At 46.7% G+C, this 24037-nt stretch overlaps 1 protein-coding gene across 2 annotated transcripts in view; it reads left to right on the top strand.

The window, feature by feature from the left end:
- Positions 1-23344, top strand: part of UBE2L3 (ubiquitin conjugating enzyme E2 L3) — a 60553-nt gene extending 37209 nt beyond the window's left edge. For both annotated transcript variants that reach the window (XM_032309816.1, XM_032309817.1), the window contains 2 exons: positions 15542-15728; positions 20751-23344. In XM_032309816.1, the coding sequence (XP_032165707.1) occupies positions 15542-15728; positions 20751-20905 (342 nt within the window). In that variant the 3' untranslated portion in view covers positions 20906-23344. The remainder of the gene's footprint in view (positions 1-15541; positions 15729-20750) is intronic.
- Positions 23345-24037: the final 693 nt, after the last annotated feature.

Genomic DNA, 24037 nt, shown 5'->3' on the forward strand with positions numbered 1-24037 from the left:
TCGTCTGCGCGTTGGCTCTTAATTTTGGCTCAGGTCGCGATCTTGAGCCATGGGATTGAGCCCTGCGTGGGGCTCTGCTCATCAGGGAGTCTGCTTCTCTCCCTCTCCCTTGCCCCTCTCCACTGCTTGTGTGTGTGCAGGCACATACTCTCTCAAATAAGTAGATCTTCAAAATGCATTTTTTAAAAAATTAAAGTGAAAATATAAAATACTCCATCGTATTAAGTTGACTAGTCTTTAGTGTTTTTGCCTCTGTTTATATGTGAGATTGGATTGTGTGTTCTGTGTGCTAGTGGATTTGGGTAAATGGTCACATGGACTTCGTGTATCATGAAGTAGCAATTTCATTCGTTTCCTGTGTTGTGAGTAGCTGATTTTTGCTTTTCTTGTAATTTCGCTTTTATGTTTTGATGTCTTCTATTTTTCTTGGTGTTTGCTCTTTGTCCTTTTCTAATTTTGTGATTTGAGTGCTTGCATTCTTTAAGGCAGGAATTCATTACATCTTTTTTTTTTTACCCCCTAAGATTTTATTTGAGGGAGAGAGAGAAAGAGAGAAGGGGGGGGAGCAGAATTAAAGGGCTGCGCTCGGAGCTGGACATAGGGTCCGATCTCACCACCTGGAGATCACTACCTGAGCTGAAACCCACAGTGCTTGACCGACTGAGCTGCCCAGGCATCCCAAGAATTCATTCCATCTTGAGTTCTGTTCTTGCCTAGGCTACTTCTGTCCCCTGTCATTGTCACCCTGAACTTGTGGTGCTGCTGCTGCTAGTTTTAGTTTTACCTGTTACTTAGGTACAGGTAAGACATGCACGGATGGAAACAATCTAAACAATAACAGTAGCCGTCTTCTGATTGCCTGTGCCTCAGTTCCTCATCTGTAAAATGGAGCTAATAAAAGTGCCTGCCTCTCACAGCGGGCAGGGGACTAAAAATAGTTGACAGTGCTCCTGGGCCTGGCACAGAGCAAGTGTTTACCTCAGCTAATGCTGTGGTTAATGCTCGAGTCAGCTGCCCTGGATGTCTTCGCCTTTGGGCTTCAGAACCACAGACTTGTGAGTCATCTTTGTATCCCTGAGGCCTTGTATATCAAAGGCTGCCTTAAGAATTGTTTTTAAAATGAAATGAAGGCCCTCTGGAGAGGCCTTGTACTTCCTTGTTGTTTCCCCTGCCAGCTGGTGGGAGAGGAAGCAGACTCTCTGACATGGCAGTTTCTCTGGCTTCCACGCTGGCTCCTGGGGCTCACTGCTCTCCTTTTGGTGCACACACACACACCAGGTTCTGGTGAACCCCTCTGGAGTAGTTTTGGGGATGGGCATGAGTTGCACTGATAATACCCTCTTTCAGAAACTGGAAGTACTTCTGTTTCTGCGCAGGCTTTTTCATTTCAGAAGTTCTTTGCAGCACCTCCCAGACTCACCATCACATCTCCTCGAAGCTAATTGTTGAGTTAAATTCCTGTTAACCTTAGGGAGAGAGGCATCACATTCTCCCAGGAACATCACACCTCTTCCTGCTTGGGAAGCCTCTTCTACTTAAGGCACCCATCCTCCTGAGTCTTCTCTGAAACTCCCCATCCCCTGGTCTCAGTGAATCACATCCTTCCATGTTCTCTGCAGTCACTGTTCATACTGGTGAGGTCGCTTTTGATTGCAAGTAAGGAAACCCCCAACTCAGCTTTGCTTCGAAAAGGGAAAGTTAACTGCTCCAGAAAGTCCTGTGGTGCATGCTCTGGGCTGGTTAATCTGGCAGCTCCGTGATGGGAGCAGGGACCTGAATTTGGCCTGTCCTTCTTCTCCGGTTCTTGGTTCTATTCAGCCTGACTTTCAGCCATTCATCACATAGTTGCTGCAGTACTGGGGTCTGCAGTGGCCAGGGTAGGAAGAGGACCTCCTCTTCCCTTCATTTCTTTTCCGTCTCTTTGAACGGTTTTTTTGAGATAATCGTAGATTCTCATGTAATTATAGTAATAGAGATCGGCAGTACCTTTCACCTGTTGCATAACCATAGCAGAGTATCATAACCAGAAAATAACAGTGATACAGTCCACTGACCTTGTTTAGATTTCTCCAATTTTAGTATGTGTGTGTTTTTGTCTGTGTAGTTTTTTGTTTTTTTTTTAAGGTTTTATTTGACAGACAGAGATCACAAGAAGGCAGAGAGGCAGGCGGAGAAAGAGGAGGCAGAGAGGAGGAAGCAGGCTCCCTGCCGAGCAGAGAGCCCGATACCAGGCTTGATCCCAGGACCCTGGGGGTCATGACCTGAGCCAAAGGCAGAGGCTTTAACCCACTGAGCCACCCAGGTGCCCCTTGCTGTGTAGTTTTTATCGTATGTGTAGTTTGCTGTGACCAAGAACAAAGACACCCATCCTGGAAGCTGTCCAAAGGCCGCCACATGTCATTATCCAGAACCAGGACACATGGCTTACCCCTGCCCCAATCCCAACCCCGTCTATCACTGGTAGGAAAGTCCCACAATGGTTGATAGTGCTGTCCAGTTGGGATATCCTGTGAGTCACAGCTGTACTTTTAAGTTTTCTAGTATTTTTAAAAATTCATTTTGGCATTCATTTTGGTAAAATAGTTTAGATAAATTATATTAAAAATATTTCTTAACACATAATCCCAATAATTATTACTGAAATATTTTAAATTCTTTTTTTGTACAAGGTCTCTGAAATACAGGTGGTATTTTGCCCTCATAGCACATCTCAATTCAGAAGAGTTTCTCTTCTCTTCTCTTCCCTTCCCGCTCCACATGTGGAGCCCACTGTGGGGCTTGAACTCCTGACCCTGAGATCAAGACCTAAGCTGAGATCAAGAGTCTGATGCTTAACCAACTGAGCCACCAGGCACCCCAGAAGAGTCACATTCCAAGTGTGCAGTTTGTTGGACAGGTTTAGACCAGTCAGGACTTACCTCTAGATCACAGTGAGGGAGCAGCATGACCATGTACAAAACTGGGGTTTTGCCTGCAAAGAAATGGAGGAATGCCTGTTGGCTGTCAGCTTGTTGGGGTGTGCTGTGACCTGCACCACATCACTTTGCCCCCCATCTTTTTGGGCACTCCTCACAGTGTGACTTCTGCTTTATTGTGATATGAATATCTGTCTCAACAAGTTCTGGGTCAGGTAGAAGCCTGTATCAGTTTCCCTTAACATTTCTTGCCCCTAGCACTGATACGTCACACATAGTAGGCACCCCCCAAACAGTTTGTAAATTGAACTTATAGTTACCCAAAACCATTATTTCTCAATGCAATTGCGTTATGAACTGCATTTTGGTGTGTGCCTGTGGATTATTTGTGTAGGATTGTCCTTGTTTCTTGTCCAGTAGGTGCCAGTGGCCAGTTTTGTCATTGGGACAATGTAGGGACACCCTCAGGTATTTCTCTCTCTTTCAGGATTCTATTTATTTGAGAGAGAGAGAGCACTAGCCAGCTGGAGGGAGAGGCAGACTCCCCACTGAGCAGGGAGCCCCCCAAGAAGGGCTCTGTCCCAGGAGCCTGAGATTATGGCCTGAGCCTGAGATTATGGCCTGAGCCAGAGGCAGACATTTAACTGTCTAAGCCACCCAGGCGTCCCTCCTCCCCTCTCCCCATCCCCTGCCCAGGCATTTATAAACCTGTGAGGGAGGAATAACACTACCCTTAGTTGAGAATTACTATTTCTGTGTTAGCTTTGATTTGGGCAGGGCAGGGGGTTGGCGGTGGCGGGGTGGGGGGATGATTTATTTATTTGAAGCAGAGAGCAAGAGTGCGTGAGCGAGCGCGCGCACTTGCACGAGCAGGGGGAGGAGATAGAGGAAGGGAGAGAATCTCAAGCACACTCCCTGCCTAGCACAGTGCCTGATGGGGGGACTTGATTTCAGGACCCTGAGATCATGACCTGAGCCAAAACCAAGAGTCGGATGCTTAGCCAACTGAGCCACACAAGCACCCCAGTTTTTTTAAAAGTCTTGTTGAGATTCACAAACCATGCATTTCCTCCTTTTAAAGTATACAATTTGGGGGCACGGGTGGCTCTGTCAGTTAAGTGTCTTCCTTTGACTCAGGTCACGGTCCCAGGGTCCTGGGAATGACCGCCACAGTTCCCTGCTGAGCAGGGAACCTGCTTCTCCCTCTGCCTCTCCCCTTGCTTGTGCTCTCTCTTTCACTCTCTCTCTCTCAAATAAATAAATCTTTTTCAAAAATAAAGGGTACAATTGAGTGGATTTTAGTATATTCAGAGTTGTGCCACTATAACCACTATTACAACATTTTTCATTATTCCCAAAAGAACCACCCCTACCCATAGCCATCACCCTCATCCCCCTAGGCCTAGGCAACCAAAAAGCTTCTTTGTCTCTGTAGCTTTAGCTTATTTTGCATATTTCATATAAATGGAATCTTACAATGTATGACCTTTTGTGTCCGGCTTCTTTCCTTAGTGTAATGCTTTCAGGCTTCACCCATGTTGTAGCGTGTATCAGAAATTCATTCCTCTTATTGCCAAATAAGTTTCCATTATAATGGTTATATTCTGTTTACCTATCCATTCGTCAGTTGATGGGTATTTGGATTGTTTCCAGTTTGGGGCTGTTAAAAATAATGCTGCTGTGAACATTCACATACAGGTTTTTATGTGGAATATGTTTTCATTTCTTATGGGTATTTACCTAGGGGTGGAGTTGCTGGGTTATATGGTAACATTATGTTTAACCATTTGAGGAGTTGCCAGACTGTTTCCACAGTGGCTGCCCCACTTACATTTCTACCAGTAGACTATAAGGGCTCTAATTCCTTATATCTCTGCCAACACTGGCTACTGTCCATCCTTTTCGTTACAGCCTTCTTAGTAGGTGCAGAGTGGTATCCCACTGTGGTTTTGATTTGCATTTCCCTGATGGCTAATAATGTGGAATATATTTTCCTGTGTTTATTGGACATTTATATATCTTTTTTGGAGAAATGTCTGTTCAAGTTATCTTGCCAATTTTTAAAATTGGGTTATTTGGGCATGTGTGTTTTTATTTTTTTTAATTCAGTTGTAATTAGCTTATTATTTATTTTTATTTATATAATTAATTAATTAATAGAGACACACAGCGAGAGAGGGAACACAAGCAGGGGGACTGGGAGAGGGAGAAGCAGGCTTCCTGCTGAGCAGGGAGCCTGATGCAAGGCTCGATCCCATCATGACCTGAGCCAAACGCAGACGCTTAATGACTGAGCTACCCAGGCTTCCCTAGCTTTGTTGTTGTTGTTTTTAATATTTTATTTATTTTTTTAAAAAGATTTTATTTATTTATTTATTTGACAGACAAGAGATCACAAGTGGGCAGAGAGACAGGCAGGGAGAGAGGGGGAAGCAGGCTCCCCGCTGAGCAGAGAGCCCCATGCAGGGCTCGGTCCCAAGACCCTGAGTTCATGACCTGAGCTGAAGGCAGAGGCTTAACCCACTGAGCCACCCAGGCACCCCCTAGCCTTGGTTTTTTAAAAAAGCAGTAATATCAGTTTCTCTTTATTTTTTTAAAGATTTTATTTATTTGAGAGAGAGAGTGAAAGAGAGAGCACACAAGCAGGGGGAGTGGCGAGGTGGGAGGAGAAGCAGACATCAGGGAGCCTGATGTCATGCTCAGTCCCAGGACTAAAGATGGTGAGCTGAGCCAAAAGCCAGTGGTTAACCAACTGAGCCACCCAGCTGCCCCTCAGTTTTTCTTTCCTAAAAAGAACTTGTTTTATTTCCATGTGAATGACCTGGAATTGACTCCCTGCCTCCTAGATTGGCTGTGAGGTTCTCATACTTCCTACTTTATTAGCCACTCTAAGCTGTGACTTGTACCTGGGATATTCAGAGATGTGGAAATGTTTTCTGTGTACATGCTTCTGGGGTCACTGTGTTTCAGGCACATTAAAGCATTATTTTGAGAGCTGACATTCATGGCCATAACATAAACCCTGACATTGATGGTTTATAATCAAGAAGAGAATCTGTTGGCTTAGCAGTTCAGTTAGCAAACATTTGAGGCTTGTTTCTGAGGGTGCCTTGGGTCCTTGCTCTCATGTATCTCCTGGACTAATGGGGGAAGACAGGTGATCAAAATGCAACTAGGAGAACACAGTAAGGAGCTCACCAGAACAGAAAGGTTCCTTGCCACCACTTCTCTCTTAGATGAAACCAGGCTTCTTCCTTATATGAAAACATCCTCAGGGCGCTGGGGTGGTTCAGTTGGTTAAGTGTCCAGCTCTTGGTTTTTGGTTCAGGTCATGACGATCTCAGGGTCCTGGGATTGAGCTCTACAAGGGGCTCCCTGCTCGTTGGGGAGTCTGCTTCAGATTCACTCCCTCTGCCACCACCCGAACCCATGCCTTCTTTTCTCCTTTCCAAAATAAATAAGTAAATCTTAAAAAAAAAAAAAAAGAAAAGAAAAGAAAAGAAAGAAAGAAAGAAAAGAAAATGGAATGGAAGAAATATCATTTCTGATTTTGTGGCTTCCCAGAATGGGTGCTGCCACCATGTCGTCATGGCTCCCCACAGCCTTGCCAGCTCTGCTTTCCTGCTTTTCAGCCAGGGGAGCTGGCCAGTGCTCTTGGGAACACATGGTAGCTTTGTTTTTATTTAAAAAGTATGTTGGGTCTTTACTGCTCCTGCGGACACTCATGTTACTATTGATTTCATCTTTGCAAATGAAGAGGAGTTCATGCCCTGCAGTGGGGCGGTGGTAAGGAAATTGTGGTGCATCCAAACCATTATGAAGATTGAGGAGCTAAGTGTATGGGTGATGAGGATAAAGTCGGTAGCACACTGCAATGTAAATAAAAATAAAGGTGTTATGGCACCGCACGTACAAATCCCGGCATGTGAGAGAGTGTGCGCTGATGTGTTCACCTAAAAGAAAACGGGAAGGAGTGCCACCTGCTAGGGCGCTGGCCCCAGTTCTCTGTTAGGGAGAGAGACAAGGGTAGCCTGTTTTCTACCACAACACAGATTTCTCTCTCTGATAGCACTGAATGTCATTTTAGCAGCTCTGGAGGCCAGCTTTTAGAAAGCGGCGTGTGTTCTTTCTTGGCCTCCCTGCCCTCTACGTGAGGGTCCCTCCTTCAACCTTGAGCTCCTCTCCTCTCCCTCCTGGGAGAAGTTAGCCACCTCGGGCGCAGCTCCCTCAGCCGCCACTGAATCAGAAATGTAATCTATTCAACAGAGTTTTATTGCCTTGATTTTCTGTTTGTTACTTAATGGATACAGAATGTTTGAAGGCAAGGAAAGTCTTGAAATTAGAGAGAGGGGTACAACATTATGAATTCATTATACCACCGAATCATACACGCCAAAATAGTTAATTGTATGTTACGTGAATTTTGCCCCAATTAAAACACTTTTTTTCCAGGGCACCTGGGTGGCTCAGTGGGTTAAAGCCTCTGCCTTCGGTTCAGGTCATGATCCCAGGGTCCTGGGATCGAGCCCCGCATCGGGCTCTCTGCTCAGCGGGGAGTTTGCTTCTCCATCTCTCTCTCTGCCTGCCTCTCTGCCTACTTGTGATCGCTGTCAAATAAATAAACAAAATCTTTATAAAAAAACAACAATAACACTTTTTTCCTGCTTGTGACAAAACCTAAAGACTTGCCAAAGCTAGTAGGGTGCTTGGGTATCTGTGACACTGGCACCCCCGCCTTCCTTTTTTCTTCCATTGCCCTCTGGTGACTGGTATACTGTTCTTGACTAAAAGTATCTGGGACTGTCCCAGGCACAGTATAAAAGCTCCTTCAATGCTAGATTATTTTTTCAGTTTGGAAGAAGGAAGATTTCTCACAAGTCCACCCTGACTCCCGGGAGCACATGTGAAGCTTTGGTTTCCTTCTTTCACCTCTTTGTTGCTGCGTTCGTAGTTCCAGTCTCTCACCTTCCTTTCTGGGTCCTGACTCACCTTACAGCCCGCTTCACCGGAAATCCTCACCTGCCAGACCCCTTCCTTCTTTCCGCATCGCCTCTCTGGACTGAGATGGAGCCAAGTCCTGCCTCTCTCAGGACCCAGCCCCGGTGGGTTTTCCGCTCTTCTCTGCTTTCCTGCTGATTCTCCTATAGCTTCTCACTTCTGCCTTTCTGTCGCTGTAATGGTTGTAGCCAAATGAGGGGATCCCTACATAAAACAATTTTGTCGCCAATCTCACATTACACTGGAGATATTTTTGGGGAAGAGCATCCCTCCATATTGGTGGGAACTGTTGTGCTCCTGTCAAACCCAGCTGCAGGCTTTGTGGACAGAAGCCACAGGGGTACTGCCCTCTGTGGTCTCTTTGACATTGAGTGTGGCTCCACCTGCAAGGCGCTGTGGCCTAAGAAGTGGGCAACAGCTGGACTGCAGGGTGGGAGACCGTGTATAGCAACATGAACAGAAGTACAAAAGGATAGAGACAGTATGACTCCAGTTTCGTAACTACTTGTAAGTAATACGTACAGATGTCCAGAATAAAATGCCTGTGTTTACATATGTGTAGAGAACATACCAGGGCCATGCCGCAGGGGACTAACAGCTCTTATCCTGGGGGATGGGATGTTCAATACACTCCAGGGTACGAATATTAGCTACTTCTTCTTTTTTTTTTTTTTTTTTAATTTATTTACTTGTCAGAGAGAGGGAGCAAGCGCAGGCAGGGGGAGCAGCAGGCAAAGGGAGATGCAGGCTCCCCGCTGAACAGGGAGCCCAGTGTGGAACTTGCTCCCAGGACCCAGGGATCATGATCTGAGCCAAAGGCAGATGCTTAACCGACTGAGCTGCTCAGGCATCCCAGCTACTTCCGTTCTTGGGGGGGAAAGTGGATTGTGTTGAGACGTACATATGAATTGAGAGCAGAGGAAGTTCCTTATTGAATTCAGTTCATGGAGATTGTGATTTTTAAATTTAGATATAATTAAAAAGGTAGCTTGGTCGCAAGAGACAAAACAGGTTTAAAAAATACTCTCTCATGGGGCGCCTGGGTGGCTCAGTGGGTTAAAGCCTCTGCCTCAGGTTCAGGTCACGATCCCGAAAGATCGAGCCCTGCATCAGTCTTTCTGCTCAGCGGGGAGCAGCTTACCCTCCTCTCTCTGGCAGCCTCTCTGCCTACTTGTGATCTCTGTCAAATAAATGAATAAAATCTTTTTAAAAAATGAATAAAAATAAATAAAAATACTCTCTCACACTTATAAGTTTTAATGTGATGGAATTCTGTAACATCGGGTATTTGTTGACAAAGACTTATACTGTGAAGTGCACTACAAACCAAAACCATTGGAGACAGTACAAACGACTCCTCTTTAGAAAGCAACATTAATGCAGATTGAGCCTACTAATTGAACAGATTTTGTGATTCAGGCAACCAGAAAGTGCATTTTCAGAACAGATACAAAAGAATAAATACTTGACAATTTACATCTTCTTTGTTCAGAGAAGACCCATGACAAGATTCTAGAGTGGACCCTGAAGGCTTGAGCGCATAGACAGCTCCCCTTGAACAAGAGCTCCGCTCTAGGGGCTGACTGGGCTTGGCATCCTAGTCGTAGTGAATCTCTGGCTTCGTTAACTTGCTGGGTGAAACATAGGGAAAGGATGCTGCTGAGGGGTCGTCACTAAAGGGGGCAGAAGTGGATGCAACACACAGAGCCTTCAGTCCGTCTGACCCTTGAAGAAGGGACAGCACGGTCATTAGCTCTAAACCAGGATCCTCCTGTTCACATCAGGTCAGGCATGAGTACTGTGTGTGGTGTCAGTTAGCTGTGCACACGCTGTGGGGACATGCCGTGTGGCAGCAGTCCATGTCAGGGAGTGGGAGGACTGGCCTGACTTCCTCTCACTGCCAGAGAGCTGTGTGGTGTCCTCACTGCAGCACAGAGAAAGGAGTCACAGCAGTGACACAAACGGTGACTTCTGTGGGATAATTGAAGGAGTCGGTCTTCACTCAAGGAAGGGAAGACATGAAACACAATGGGGTCTTGGGATTCTTAAAGGGTTGCCCTGGAAAGGAAAAGTTAGGCTTGGCCCTAGGGTTAGGGGTAGGATGCACAGGTCAAAGCCTGGGTGGGTGGGGGGTGGATTTTGTGCCTGTGTGGAGGAGCTTCCTCTCGGTGAAGTCGGTCTTAGTCACTGCAGGATGGCTTTGTGCCTTGTACAGTGGGTGTTAGGAACTGTGAAGGATCTCAAGTTTTTACCCTACTTGCAAGCTTACAGCTTATTGGATGCGGCAGGTGACATAAGACTTCTAGTCCAGAGGCAGAAAGAGACAGGGACTCAGGGCACAAAAGCAGCGTGAACAACAGCACATGCTCATGGCTTCCCTGGGCCCGCAGGTCACACAGAGGTGACGAGGATGGGCCTGGAGGGTTCTGGCACGTGTAGTGAGTTATGTTACCAGAGAGGAGGTCTGAGTTTAGGTTCTTCGGCTGATTGCTCAACTTCCATCTCACTTGTCTCATTTCCAGATGTGGCTGATGATAGCATCTGCTTGAGGTTGCCATGGGGGGAGGTGAATTGGAGGGAAGACAGAGAAGCAGCTAGCATATCATAAATCCTTGGTAAAGAGCGGTCAAATCTTCTGTACATGCATGTGTATCATGACTAGAAGCAAAGGCAGAAAAATGGATTGTAAGCACAAAAGCAGTACCAAAGTTAGTTTTCTTTTTCCTTTTCTCCTCAACCGTACTGTTTATAAAATAAACAGTTAACACTTTAAAACCAGTCATGTCTATAAAGGGAGAGTGGATACATGTTTGGCTAATCACCTATAGCATCTTCAGGAGAGAGAGAAATAAAACTTGAAGGCTTTGCACTAACTGAGAGCATGTAAAATTAGAAGAAGAAATTAATTTTACATCTAAAAACATTCCCTGACACGGTGGTATCAGCTAAAAGGAATGCAAGACACCCATATAGGCAGGAATAACAGAAAAACATTGCTCAGGGTCATGTGTAAAGATAAAAGTGCTAGAATCTTTGGTGAATTTGACGATGGAGTGGTGTTACAGCTTGATCTTGGTGTGAGGCAAATTCCTGGATAGTTGTGTAATATCTCTCTACTGCACAAACATGTTTTTTCATTAAGGTCCCTTGTAGTTTCTGAGCTACCTTCCACAGAGTAAGTTTAGCTCTGAAATGTAAAAAACTCACATGTGGTGCTTTAGGCCTTTCTCCAGAAGGTATATCCTGCGTTTTAATTTTTGCACACATTCTTCCGCAAAAATCACTGGCACAGGTGGACAGTCTGTGTGATTGGCACGCCCCCGATCTACTCCTTTGTTCATCCCCAGAGCCCCAGACAAGGACAGAGGCTCAGGGAAGGTAAGGTGAGTGTAGCCACGTTCCGTGGGGAGTGGTGAGAGGCCCAGCCTGTAGTGCTTCTGGCAGCAACAGAGCTGCTTTTCTTTGAGCTTTTTGCACCGGGGCCAGGCACGTTGGACCGTGTGTGCTCAAACCTCCTCCTCAGTGCGCACTGCAGTTAACACACCCACATCAAAGCCGTTCGGGAAGGTCCCAGGCTTGCCCAGTAAGCAGGAGGTAGAGCCGAGGTTAGCACTGCTAACCGGACCTGGCTCATTCTTGTCTCCCAGCTTCTAGCGCAGGGTCCAGCATCAGGTAAGCCACAGGGTTGATCAGTCTGGGGCAATGAATAAATAAATCTGGCAGATATGGCCAGCCAAACAAAAGTCGAACAGGAAAGCTCTTTTTACATGGCTCAAGTGGTAGAAGTGAATATGGTTTTTTTTGTTTGTTTTTGTTTTTAAAGATTTTATTTATTATTTGACAGAGACACAGCAAGAGAGGGAACACAAGCAGGGGAGCGGGAGAGGGAGAAGCAGGTTTCCTGCTGAGCAGGGAGCCTGATGCGGGGCTCGATTCCGGTACCCTGGGATCATGACCTGAGCTGAAGGCAGACGCTTAACTGAGCCACCCAGGTGCCCCGTGAACATGATTTTTACTTAGAAAATTTAAACTTCTCTTAAAAACCAAAAGCAAAAACAAAACCCCTAAAAACCAAAAATGAAAACCAAAAGCCATCTTATCTTCTCTGAGTTCCCCCATTGGTAATTTGTACAAATCTGTACATTTTTAACAGTGAGTCAAGCTGTCCTTGGTAGTGAGTGACTCTGGGTAGGCACAAGGCCTGGGAGGGGTCTGCTGCCGCTTTAACTTCTGGAGAGTGTTCTAGAGAATTCTGAAGAAGGGATTAGCAAAGGTTTTTTTGGGATAAAAATGATTTTCCAATCCTGTCTTCTCCTAACCTTTCTCAGGTATGTGCCAGGTGTCTCCCCACATAGGCACCTAGCCTGGACTGTTTGCTAACATCTCCACCTTATTCCAGACCCTGAGTCTCCCAGCTTCCTCACAAGCTTCCCCACAGATTAATCTTCTAACAGGGTATCCACTGGTCAGAGGGGAGTTCAGTGGCCTCAGCCTTTCTTCGGGAAGACCCCATGTAGGCACTCAGCCAGTCTGGTGGCTCCCAGCCTCTTGTCTTGGCCCAGATCGCCCCTTCCAAGCCCCACCATCCTAGTCTTTAGTCTTCTCTGCGTGGAAGACCTCTTCTACCCCTCAGCCTTCCCTAACTTTACCTGTCTTCAAAGCCCTTACACCATGCCTCCCTTCTTTGGGCAGGATTAGAACATGGGTCAGTGTGGAGACCTGGTACCTGCCAACCCTGTTCCCCAGCAGAGGAGCTGTGTTTGCTGGAAGATGCCCAGGTGGTCTGAGGGTTAAAGAGGAAGGGCCATGGTGTGAGGGCTCTCAACAGCATTCCTGGGCACTCTGAGAAGCTTAGCTTTCTTTGGGTTGGGTGTGATACAGCGGGAGAGCCAGAGTACTAGGAGAAGGCAGTAGATGAAGGGTTTGCTCCACTTCCCGAACGTAGACGGAGGGTGGGGCTCTATCTTGGGTCATCTCTCAGGGGCTCCTGGGCCCATCAGGGTGTCCAGCCCCTGAGGTCTAGATCTTCAAGCCATCATAGGAACAGGGAGGTGGGGCATGGTTCTGGCCTTGACTGGCTACCAGCTAGGGGCAAGTTGAGCTTCCCAGAGTCTAGCCATCCAGCTGGATACTGGCTTTACTTTGAGGAGATCTAGCTAGCCAGAATTTGAAGCCCTGGCTGTTTGGCCTCCCAGAATGCGGTATAGTCTTGGTTGGGTTGTTATTTAGCTCTGGTGTGCCTCCTCATATTTTCTTTTTCTTTTTCTTTTTTAACCTTTTTAGATTTATTTATTGTTTTTTAAGATTTATTTATTTATTTTAGGGAGGAGGAGGAGAGAGAAAGACTCTCCAGTAGACTGTGCTGAGCATGGAGCCTGACAGGGAACTGTCTCACGACCCTGAGATTATGACCTTAACTAACTGCACCATCCAGGTGCCCCCACCTCTGTTTTCAAAAAAGATGAGATGTTTGTAAAAGACCTGTCTCATAAAGGGCTATTATCCAAAAATAAGCAAAAAAGTCTTAAAACTCAATAATAAGGGAAAAAAGGGCAGATTTTATTTTTTATTTTTATGTTTTTAAAAGATTTTATTTATTTGAGAGTGAGAAAGAGTGAGCGTGAGAGCACAAGCTGGAGGGCGGGCAGAGGGAGAGGAAGAAGCAGATGTGGGACTCTATCCCACGACCCTGGGATTATATAACCTGAAGGCAGATGCTTAACTGACTGAGGCACCCAGGTGCCCCAAAGTCTGATTTTAAAATGGGCAAGAAAGGGGTGCCTGGGCAGTTTAGTCAGGTAAGTGTCTGCCTTCTGCTTGGGTCATGATCCCAAGATCCTGGGATCAAGTCCCACATCAGGCTTCTTGCTCAGCAGGGGGCCTGCTTCTCCCGCTCCCTCTGCTTGCTGCTCCCCATGCTTGTGCTCTGACAACTGAATAAATAAAATCTTTAAAAATAAATAAAATAAGTGTCTTTGAAAAAAAAAAAAAGAAAGAAAGAAAAAACAAAACTAGAGGCGCCTGGGTGGCTCGGTCATTAAGCCTCTGCCTTGGGCTCAAGTCATGATCCCAGGGTCCTGGGATCAAGCCGCACATTGGACCCCCTGCTCAGCGAGAAGTCTGCTTCTCCCTCTCCCACTTCCCCTGCTTGTATTCCCTCTCTGACTGTCTCTCTCTCTCTCTGTCAAATAAATAAATAAAATCTTAAAAACAAAAAACAAACAACATACTCTTAACCTATGCTGCTCTGTGTTTCCCCAGTGGAGGTGGAAAGGGATGTCCGTACAAAAACCTGCACACAGGTGTGTAAGGCAGCCTTATTCATAGTTGCCCAACTCAGAAGCAACCAAGATGTCCTTCAGCAGATGAATGGATAAATAAGTGGTGCTAAATCCAGACAATGAAATATTCAGTGCTAAGAAGAAATGAGCTATCGTGCCATGAAAAACATGGCAGAACCTTAAATGCATATTACTAAGAAGGAGGCCATCTGTAAAGGCTATATATACTGTCAGATTCTAACTCTAATGTACGATACCTTACCCAAACCATAGAATGCACGACACCAAGAGTGAACCCTAGTGTAACTGGACTGCGTGTGGCAATGAGGTGTCCATGTAGGTTCATTGATTGTAACAAACAAACCAGTCTGTGGGGGTTGTTGGTAGTGGGGAGGCTGTGTGTGAAGGAGGGGACTTAGAGGAACCCAGCTCACCTTTCCTCTGCTTTCCAAAGGTAGAGCATTCTGTGACACCTGGCTGGGTCAGTCAGTGGAACCCGCAACCCCTGGTCTCCAGGTTGTGAGTTTGAGCCCCACATTGGGTGAAGGGATTGCATAAGAATAAAATCTTAAAAACCACACAAACAAAAGTAGAGCATTCCTAGGAAACCTTGTGTAAGCCAAAGTGGTGTAAAGCAAAGAAACATTTAATTACCATTAACTTACATGGAAAAAACGTATAGTGTTCCCAGACCCCCAAAATAACCTCTCTCAGGCTTGTCTGATACTTTAGGACACACCTTGCTAACAGATAACACAAAATAAATCAGATAAAGCACAGGTGCTTTATCTGAATTCAGCGCTCTGCAAGCTAAACTGGATGTAGTTCCTGGGGGGTGGCTCTGGGCGGCGCCACCACTCTGGCGGCTCCTGGTGCTCATTGCCTGTGTATAAAGGATTGTGGCAAAACAACCACTGGGTGCTATATTTCACTTTTTTGCCGTTTTCGATAAAAGTGAAAATCCTCTTCAGATGTCTTTCCATTGGCTAGCAAAACAGTTACTAACGTAGGCCTTTGATGAAAGTGAAGTGGCGTCACTCAAACTTTTGGAAAGCGAGGGATACCTGTACTTCCCTCTTGCTGTTGCTGTAGACCTAAAACTACACAAACAAAGGCTATTAAGGGTACAAAGATAAAGAGACCACACCGTCTATCTCAGAGTTTTCTGGAATTTAGCAGACATCTTGCTGTAGAAATACTGATTATTGGTGGCCCTCAAGGTGACAAGGTTTCAATTGGCATACTTCTTGAAATAAATTAATTTTTCAAGTAAACAGAGCAGTTCTGTCTCAGCGACAGGTTTTTGAGCTGTGGTGTGTTCATTTGCCCTTTCCTCGTTCCCTGCAGGACAACCCTCCATATGATAAGGGGGCCTTCAGAATCGAAATCAACTTTCCAGCAGAGTACCCATTCAAACCACCGAAGATCACATTTAAAACAAAGATCTATCACCCAAACATCGATGAAAAGGGGCAGGTCTGTCTGCCAGTAATTAGTGCTGAAAACTGGAAGCCAGCAACCAAAACCGACCAAGGTAAGGCATGCTTCTTATGTCTTCCCAGATGGTGCTGCTGTGGGGGCTGGGGCCATGTCTCACAGAGTCCGGAGAAATTTTTACCGGACCAACTCCAGTGCACGTAGAAGTGCTGCTGAGGTCCCACCATTTCTCATGGACAGGACACATCTCAGTTAAACTGTTGACCTGTGTAGGTATTGGAGGAGGCCCTCCTGTGTTCCTGATCAGTGGGGACACATGTAGAGAGACCATCCCAGCATTGGCTGCCCATGCAGTAAGGGGCCACCCTTCAAGTTTTCATGAAGGACTGCAGGGCTGCTCTGAATGAGAAAGGGTGAGTGGTGTTTAAGGTGACCTCACACAGCAGTTAGCACATGAATTTAGACTTGAAGGAGGAAGGGAGGTTAGAGAGATCCTGCCAGACTAAAAGAAGGGCGTAAGGCAAATCCATGTGGTGGGCAACACCATGCTGGTGGCTCAGAGTGGGTGGCGTGGCGGGGAAGGCCTGGTCCTGTGGGCTGTGTGCCCTGACAAAAGTACAGAGTTGGCCATGTGTGGTCACATGCCTCTGTGTGAACATCCATGTGCTCATTTTTCTGGGAAGGATACTTGATTGATCATTATGGTTAGCTTTCCCCTTGTCCTGTGGAAATTGGAAATATCTAGATTTTGTTACAGACTATGTCCAGTTTTTATTTGTTAACTCCAGAACTTTCTTTTGAATGCCTCATCTCATAATTTTAGTGGCTTTCTGATGTATAGCTACCTGAACCATTGTATGGTCTTTACAGATTAAAGGGAGTGGATGAGGCTGGAATTTGTGAGGCCAAAGGTGGTTTTTCAGTGACCAGTATAGTCATTTTTTGATGGAACCCCTGGAAGAAGGAGTTGAAAACCTTTTGCACGGGAAGTTGAGCCTTCCTTATTTGAAATAATCGCCGTGAAATGTGTCCACCAGGTTTCACAGATGAGTCGTAGAAAGGACTGGGTTTCAATGTTGAATCAGAATAGAAGGATCTCCAGTGGATGTGACATTTGGTCATGTACAGGCTGATATTTATAAAAGCTTGACAAAGTATGTTCTTCAGTGCACACCCTTGGGTTTATTTTCCTGTAGAAATTCCTTGTCCTCATGTACGTCAAGCATGTTGTCCCTGGCACTTGCTGCTGTGTTCCCTTGCTTCTGCTATTACTGTATTGCAAACCACCTCAAAACTTCACGGCTTAACATAACAAGAATTTGGTATTCCTCATACTTTGGGTTGGCTGGGATCAGCTGGGTGGTTCTACAGTTGGTCATTCCTGAGGTCACTCACGGGTCAGTATCTATGTAATTCAGCATTCGTGGCAACTTCAGGGTATATAACTAGTGCAGAAAACCCTAGAATCGACTGTACATGGCATGTCCACAATAGGCACATCTACAGAGAACATAGAGTAGTGCTTGTCGGGGCTGATATGGAGGGATTAGGAAGTGAGTGTGAGAGTGGGTGGTGTTTTGGGAATGATGAAGATGTTCTGGTGAACATTTTCACCAGAAATGCTGGTATGACACAGTTTTTGTGTATCTACTAAAAAACAACTTAATTGTACTCTTTCAAAAGTTTTTTTAATATCTCAGTATTTTTAGTATCTCAATTTTTAATTACAAAGTAAAGCATTAAAAACTGAGCAGAAATAGCAGGAGAAAAGTCAAGAAACAAAGCAAAACTTTATCAGAGATGTAGTAGAAGTTGGTGATAATCACAGCAGAAGAAAACTTGAAGACAAGAGTTCTCTTCAGCAGTATATGTGGTTCTAGTAGATGTCTCAGCAGCAGAATCAGAGCTTAGTTTGGTGGTTGAACAAGATTTGCCATATAGAGTCATCAAGAAAGCCAGCATAGGGGCGCCTGGGTGGCTCAGTGGATTGGGCCGCTGCCTTCGGCTCAGGTCATGATCTCAGTGTCCTGGGATCGAGCCCCGCATCGGGCTCTCTGCTCAGCAGGGAGCCTGCTTCTCTCTCTCTCTCTCTCGGCCTGCCTCTCTGCCTACTTGTGATCTCTCTCTCTCTGTCAAATAAATAAATAAAATCTTAAAAAAAAAAAGAAAGCCAGCATAATATGGACTCTACAACAGCAACAAAATTATATAAAGAAAAAAATCAAATAATTCCTAAATTGAATGTTTCAGTTCCTCCTACATTATCTTAAGACAAATCAAGCAGATAACATTTAGAGGATTCAAGAAATATAATAAACAGCAGAAAACTAATTCGATTTTGTAGCACATTCTGTGGGAAGGCTGCTTATGCACTGCACACCTTCAGGTTGAGGGAAAGTTCTATTCACATCTTATTCTGAAAACGGAGCCCCTGGATCTCCGTGAAAAAGGGTGGGCATTGAATCACGGATATTATTTACATCCCCTATTACAAAGAAACTGTAAGAACAAAAATGAGGAAATTTTATAGCCTTTATTCTCTGATCCTATACATTGAGAATAGGAGGTAAATTTTGATAATGTTTTTAACTCTTCCATTTTGGAGAGAAAATAAAATACTTCTGAGGAATATTTGGGTCAAAGAGAGGTTAAAAAAAAAAAGACAGGGCTAGACCATTTGAGAAATATAATGAGTGTGCTGTTTTAAGTATGAAAATCCTGGGATGGGGTCACAGTTGTAGTCTGAAAAGCAGTTGTAGCTGTCAGGGTCCTCACTAGCAAAACAAGCTGAGCTCAGCTGGCTCTTATTACAGTTGAGCTGAAGAGCCAGAAATGCACCCAGAGGAACAGAGAAAGGATGAAATACTTGCCAGAACTACTAAATAAATTGGAAAATATTTTGACTTGATCAATAAGTGAAAGCAAGTTCCCAGAAAATAATTAAATAGATAGAGTAAACTTGCAAACTGATTAGCTTTTGAAGAGCCACCCTAAATAGTGAACAAAGGGTTCTCTGCTGAAACATTGGCTGTGAAGATGATCATAGTGAAAAGCAGAGAGCCTTAGTACCCTCACAGGGGGTGAGCAGGAAACCTTGAAAACTCCTCACTGCCCTCCCCACACACCCCCACTGCACTTACCCAGGCAAGGGCCACTTGAGGTTCCTGAAATGCTAATGAAGCAGCGGTTCTGCTAGAGAACAGTCTCTGAGCACAGCAGAAGACAGGAAGCCATCTGTTCATGCCCTGAGCTACATGTGGTGCAGGATTCCCGCCTGAAGTTGAGACGATGGAGGGATGTGGAGCAGTCTCACAGCTGAGCACAGGGTGGAGGATCTGGGAGCTTGCTAAAGGAGGGCATGGCGGGCAAGCTGGGGTAGTGTCTGCGAGAAACTGAAAGGTGTCCTCTGGAAGAGTATTGGTCCCAGTGCAGTTGCTTCCCCTGGCTGGACAGGGGTGCTCATTTTAATGTTTGTTGATGCATGTCTTCTGTTTCTAGCAAGTGAAAGTGATTTTCCATTGGAGTTACATTTACTTTTTCTTTGAGAAAAGTTTTCTTTCTTTGAGAAAAATTGTATTTTAAAAAATGAGGTGACTTAGAGGAAAATATTAGGTAAATAATCATTTAGGCCATATGTGGGTATGTGGCAAACACTAGAATCCCAGTGGAGGGAGTTGGGGAAATAGGGACAAATAGGAACAAACAAAATAGCTTTATTATCATTCGTGCTGTTATACAAGAATCAAATATGAAAGGGATAAATCTTAAATAAACAGATAAAAAAAATGTACTTCCAGGGCCTACTTCCTCTTAGAGACATTTACAGGTGGGAGGTGATAATGCCTGCCCCTGAGGGTGCTGTGGGGATTGGAGTAGGAACTGCCTCAGCCTGCAGAGATGCTTCCAGGCCCTTCACTCCGGCTTGCTCTTCACAGTCCACCCTCTTTGGCCTCCAGCCCCTCCTCCCTGCTCAGCCTGGACCCCGCCAGCCCTGCATGCGCCTCACCTGTTGCTCCGTCTCACCTGGTAGCCCTGACAGGCAGAGGTGAGGGCAGGTGGTCTTTGGGTGCCTGGCCAGGAATGCTTAGTGCTGTTCCTCCCACTCAGAGTGAGCTAGTGGCTGAGTAGGCCTTTGTGCCTGGCTCAGCCAGCATTAGCGTTTAATCCATAACTTGCAGTGCAGCGGGGAGAACATGGTCCCCAGCAGAGGAACCCGTGGCATCGGTAATCTAGAGGAGAGATGCCTTTTTGCTAGGAATTTGGCAGCGGGAGGGAACCCAGCGTTCTGGGGGGTGCTGGTCCTAATCAGGGCTGGATGAGGAGAAGCATGTGTGAGAAGGCAAAGTGGCTGCATGCAGCCCACTTCTGAGGTGAGGGGGTCTGGGGTTCCTGGACCTTCCGTTTCCCCCTCAATCTCCCTTCCCCACATTCCATTCCCTTGTGGCCTTGCCACCCCAGGGCCAGCCTTCCAGTACATCTAGGCCTTACTGAACTTTGGGAGAGTGTTGTGGGGCCCACCCCAAGCATTTGGTGTGGTTTCTGCTTGTGGAATCGAGAGCATAACTCTAGTGAGGATTATCTACCTTCCGGTAGTTAAGACAGGGTGTCAGGTGAACCTTTCTCAGCTAGTTCACGAGCTCCTAGGGGTCTTCCAGAGTGGGCTCACTGTGCATTTACACCATGCAGACACCAAGCTCCCCTGAACCGCTCGTAGCGATGGGACATGTCACCCAGTCCCTACCCTAGAGAAGCTCTACCTGTGTGTGCAGGTGTGTATATGTATGTGAGGGGGTGTTTGTGCTAGGCCCGAGAGCTCCAGAGTTCGGGAGAAGGGGGAGTGAGAGTGACTGGGGGGCCCTGAGATGTCAGTTCAGGAAGGTTCCTGGAGGAGGCTGAGGTGTCATTATGAACAGTTACCCACTGTCATGGTAGCAGCTTGTGGTCCAGCACTTTCTCCCAGCTACAGAGGAAAGATGGGTTGCGCCCTGGTGGTTAGAATTTTGGATAAATGGGAGGCCGCTTTATCTTAAAAGCTCATTGATGTAAATCAGTGTTGCAGTCAAAAGTTGCCCTTTCTGAGACTGTTCTAACCAGCGGTGCCTGGTCCTTTTCTTGGCAGTAATCCAGTCCCTCATAGCACTGGTGAACGACCCCCAGCCCGAGCACCCACTTCGGGCTGACCTAGCTGAAGAATACTCTAAGGACCGTAAAAAATTCTGTAAGAACGCTGAAGAGTTTACAAAGAAATACGGGGAGAAGCGACCTGTGGACTAAACTCTGCCGCGACCGATTCCAGCGAGTGTGAGCGGAGACCCTGAACAGCGCATTCAGACACCCCGCAAAGCAGGACTCTGTGGAAAATTGACACGTGCCGCCGCCTGGCGTTTGCTTGTGGCAGTTACTAACTTTCTACAGTTTTCTTAATCAAAAGTGGTCTAGGTAACCTGTAAAGAAAGGATTAAAAATTTAAGATGTTCTAGTTCTGCTTTCTTTGTTTTAAAAATCACTGCTTCAATCTACTTTAAAAGAATGGTGTTTCTTTTCTTGTCCAAATTGATCCAGAACCTTCAATTTACATTTAGCCCTTAAGGTTAAGAAAAAAGGAAAAAAAAAAAAAGGTTGCAGTTCCCTTTCTTCCCCTGCCCCTGCAGCTCCCACTTTCTTCCATTTGGTTTATTTTTCACCCATTCACTTCCCCCAGACCCAGGGCTATCTCCTCTGCAAAGGGGAAGAGACCGCTCCTGGCCGGTGTGGTGGCTTCTCTCCCATGTTGCACTGCCCTGTGTGGGAGTTGGTTCAAATTCTCCTGGCTCCAATTTAAACATCCTTTTAAAAAAATTTAAAAACAAGCAAACCACCACTCACCATCCCACCACCTTCCCCTCACCACCAAAAAAACCCAACAAACAAAACAAAACAAAAAAACCAGCCATGAAAAGGGAGGCCCAGTTCTTATGTAAAAATCTGGCCAGTGTTACCACAGTAACATTGATTAAATGGGCAAACCCTGATGTCTGTATGTGTGATTGAACTTCAGCCTGGCCTGGCCTGCTTGGGGGAACCCAGGTCTGTGGCCACGCCAGGGAAGGGCCTGCCGACCGGAGGACGCTGTGCACTTGCGTGAGAAATTCCTCGCCAGAGAGGCTCTCGAGGCCAAATGTTGACGCTCCTCCCTGCAGCCACTGCAGAAGACGTGCTGGTCATTGCCGACAACGCTGAAGCCAGAATGTCCACGTGAAATTTCACGCTCACCTGTCACCGAGCTCCATATGAATGTGCCACGGAGCTCGCGCTCCCAGCTCCTCAGCGCAGCACAGCCCCAATGCGACCCTCCCTCGGCACAGTTTGACCCTTTGCGGGGTTGGAATTGGCGGGACTCGGCTGTAGCCAGCAGCAGGCTGGGGTTGCCGGCGCCCTGCTGGCCCCTTCGGAGCAGCCGGCCAGCCCAGGAACAAGATGGCCTTCCCTCTCCCTCTGGACTCACAGCCTTTGCAGAGTCAAGCTCCACTTGAAGCTCACTCAGTAATATCCTTTACATGTGTTTTATATTGTTTTGACTGCCTTTTTTTGTAGAAATAAAAATTGACCTTAGAATTTATCATCAGATGAACTTGTAAGGATTTGAATGTTACTGTCTTTTCAAAGCAAATGGGACTGCCCCTGAAATCGAGAATGCATGTCACTGACACCCGGAGGAAGCTGATGGTCCAAACGCCGTATGTCACCAACTCCTCCTTCTGCCACTGGCGGCTGCCCTTCTGGTTCTCAGGGGGAACTAGATCCTGTGGACAAGATGACGTAAAGAAACTGCTTTGTGTTTTTAGCTCTCTTAACGTGGGATCTTTCCGGGGCTTACAGACCTGTAAGACGGTTTCACCTGTGCAGAGGTGGGTGTGATGGGTAGGTTAGGCAGCAGAATGTTGTTTAGTTGTCCAGGTGCGTGGCCCCTGCAGTATGTCAGTGAACTCCGCTTCTTTAGTCCTAGGTACACCAGGGGCAGGTTCTGGAGACTTCTCTGTGCCCAGGAACGCAAGAGTGCCGGGCCAGTGTTTCCACATCTGTCTCTTCATTAGCAGAGAGGTGATGATGGACTTTAATTTCACTCACATGCAGGTTTGTAATAAAATGCCAAATTCTGTCAGAAGCTATACAAATAAGCCACCAATTGTTCTCATTGCTTCTCTGAACCCAGAAATATTGCCATTCTTGGGAACTGTCCCATTGCTTCATCTCTCTCTACCAGCGTAGCTCTGCCCGCCTGTCCCCCTCTCACTTCTCTGCTCATCGTGGGAGGATACCTTTGTCCAAGCCGACAGCCACTAGGGGACTCTGAGCCCTGGCATGGCAGCCCACGGTTTGCCCCATCAGAGGCCTGGCCCTGGGAGAGCAAGGCAGTGGGTGGTTCCTCCCTCAGACCTAGGCGGTTTGTACCCTCCAGCCTGGGCAGTCCCCGGGACAGGCTTTGAAACATGCTGGCCAGCAGTCCTGGCTGCTCCACACCCAAACAGCTGGGCCCTCTGGAGAAGGGGAGAGCTGTCGAGCAGCCACTGCTGACCTGAGCCCACTCAGGAATTCACGTCCGCCAGGTTCCTCAGAGTGCGCTGGGTCCACCCCCTCTGCCCTGCCCCTCCCCACCATACCCATGGTGGAGAATAGGCTTTCTAAGATGCTGCGATCCCCTTTTGCTGCCCTTAATAAAAATGCTCTCCGACACTGGTTTGGTCTTGTGGGTTTCTTCTGGACTGGGAGTGGGCAGAGCCAGGGGCCTATGTTCTTATAGAAGGGAGGGGGGTGGCCAGGGCCCAGGCTCGCTCTTCTGCCTGCTCCTCTCCCCATGCCCAGCTTTTCCAAGAGGCGCACAGAGGTGTGTGGCCTTCCTGCAAGGGAAGCAGAAAAGACTGGAGATCCAGACCATCAGGGCCTGCCAAGGGCACCTTGGGTATCAGGGAGGGGGCAGTGGCCTCTGTGCCATAGGCCTCATTTCAGTCCACTTGTCAGTACCCAGAGAGTGATATTCTCCACATAGAGCAGAGGAGCAGACTGAGGCCCTGAGAAAGGTGGCTGTCCTGTTCTTGTCCCAGAACTAAGGAGGGTGTGCCCGAGGGTGGGGCTAGGCCATTCCTTGAACCTGCCTGGAGCCCCAGGGACCTCCTGTTGTATTGACTTGGTCAGCGTGATGCTGATTTTTTTATTTCCTTGTCTGGAATTTGACACCAGCGGAGACCAGACCTGCCCGGTCAGATAGGTCTGCAGGAGTCCAGGAGGAGCCCTTCTGGGAAATCATTTTACCAGGAAGCAAGGAGCCGGTCGGTCCTTTCCCTTGGTCATCAGCAGGGTACTCTGCTGTCTTCTAGCACCTCATCCTCTGTGACTCTCAAGACAACCCCATGGACACGATCCCTATTT

Source organism: Mustela erminea, chromosome 13 (assembly GCF_009829155.1).
Source record: "Mustela erminea isolate mMusErm1 chromosome 13, mMusErm1.Pri, whole genome shotgun sequence".
NCBI classification, from domain to species: domain Eukaryota; kingdom Metazoa; phylum Chordata; class Mammalia; order Carnivora; family Mustelidae; genus Mustela; species Mustela erminea.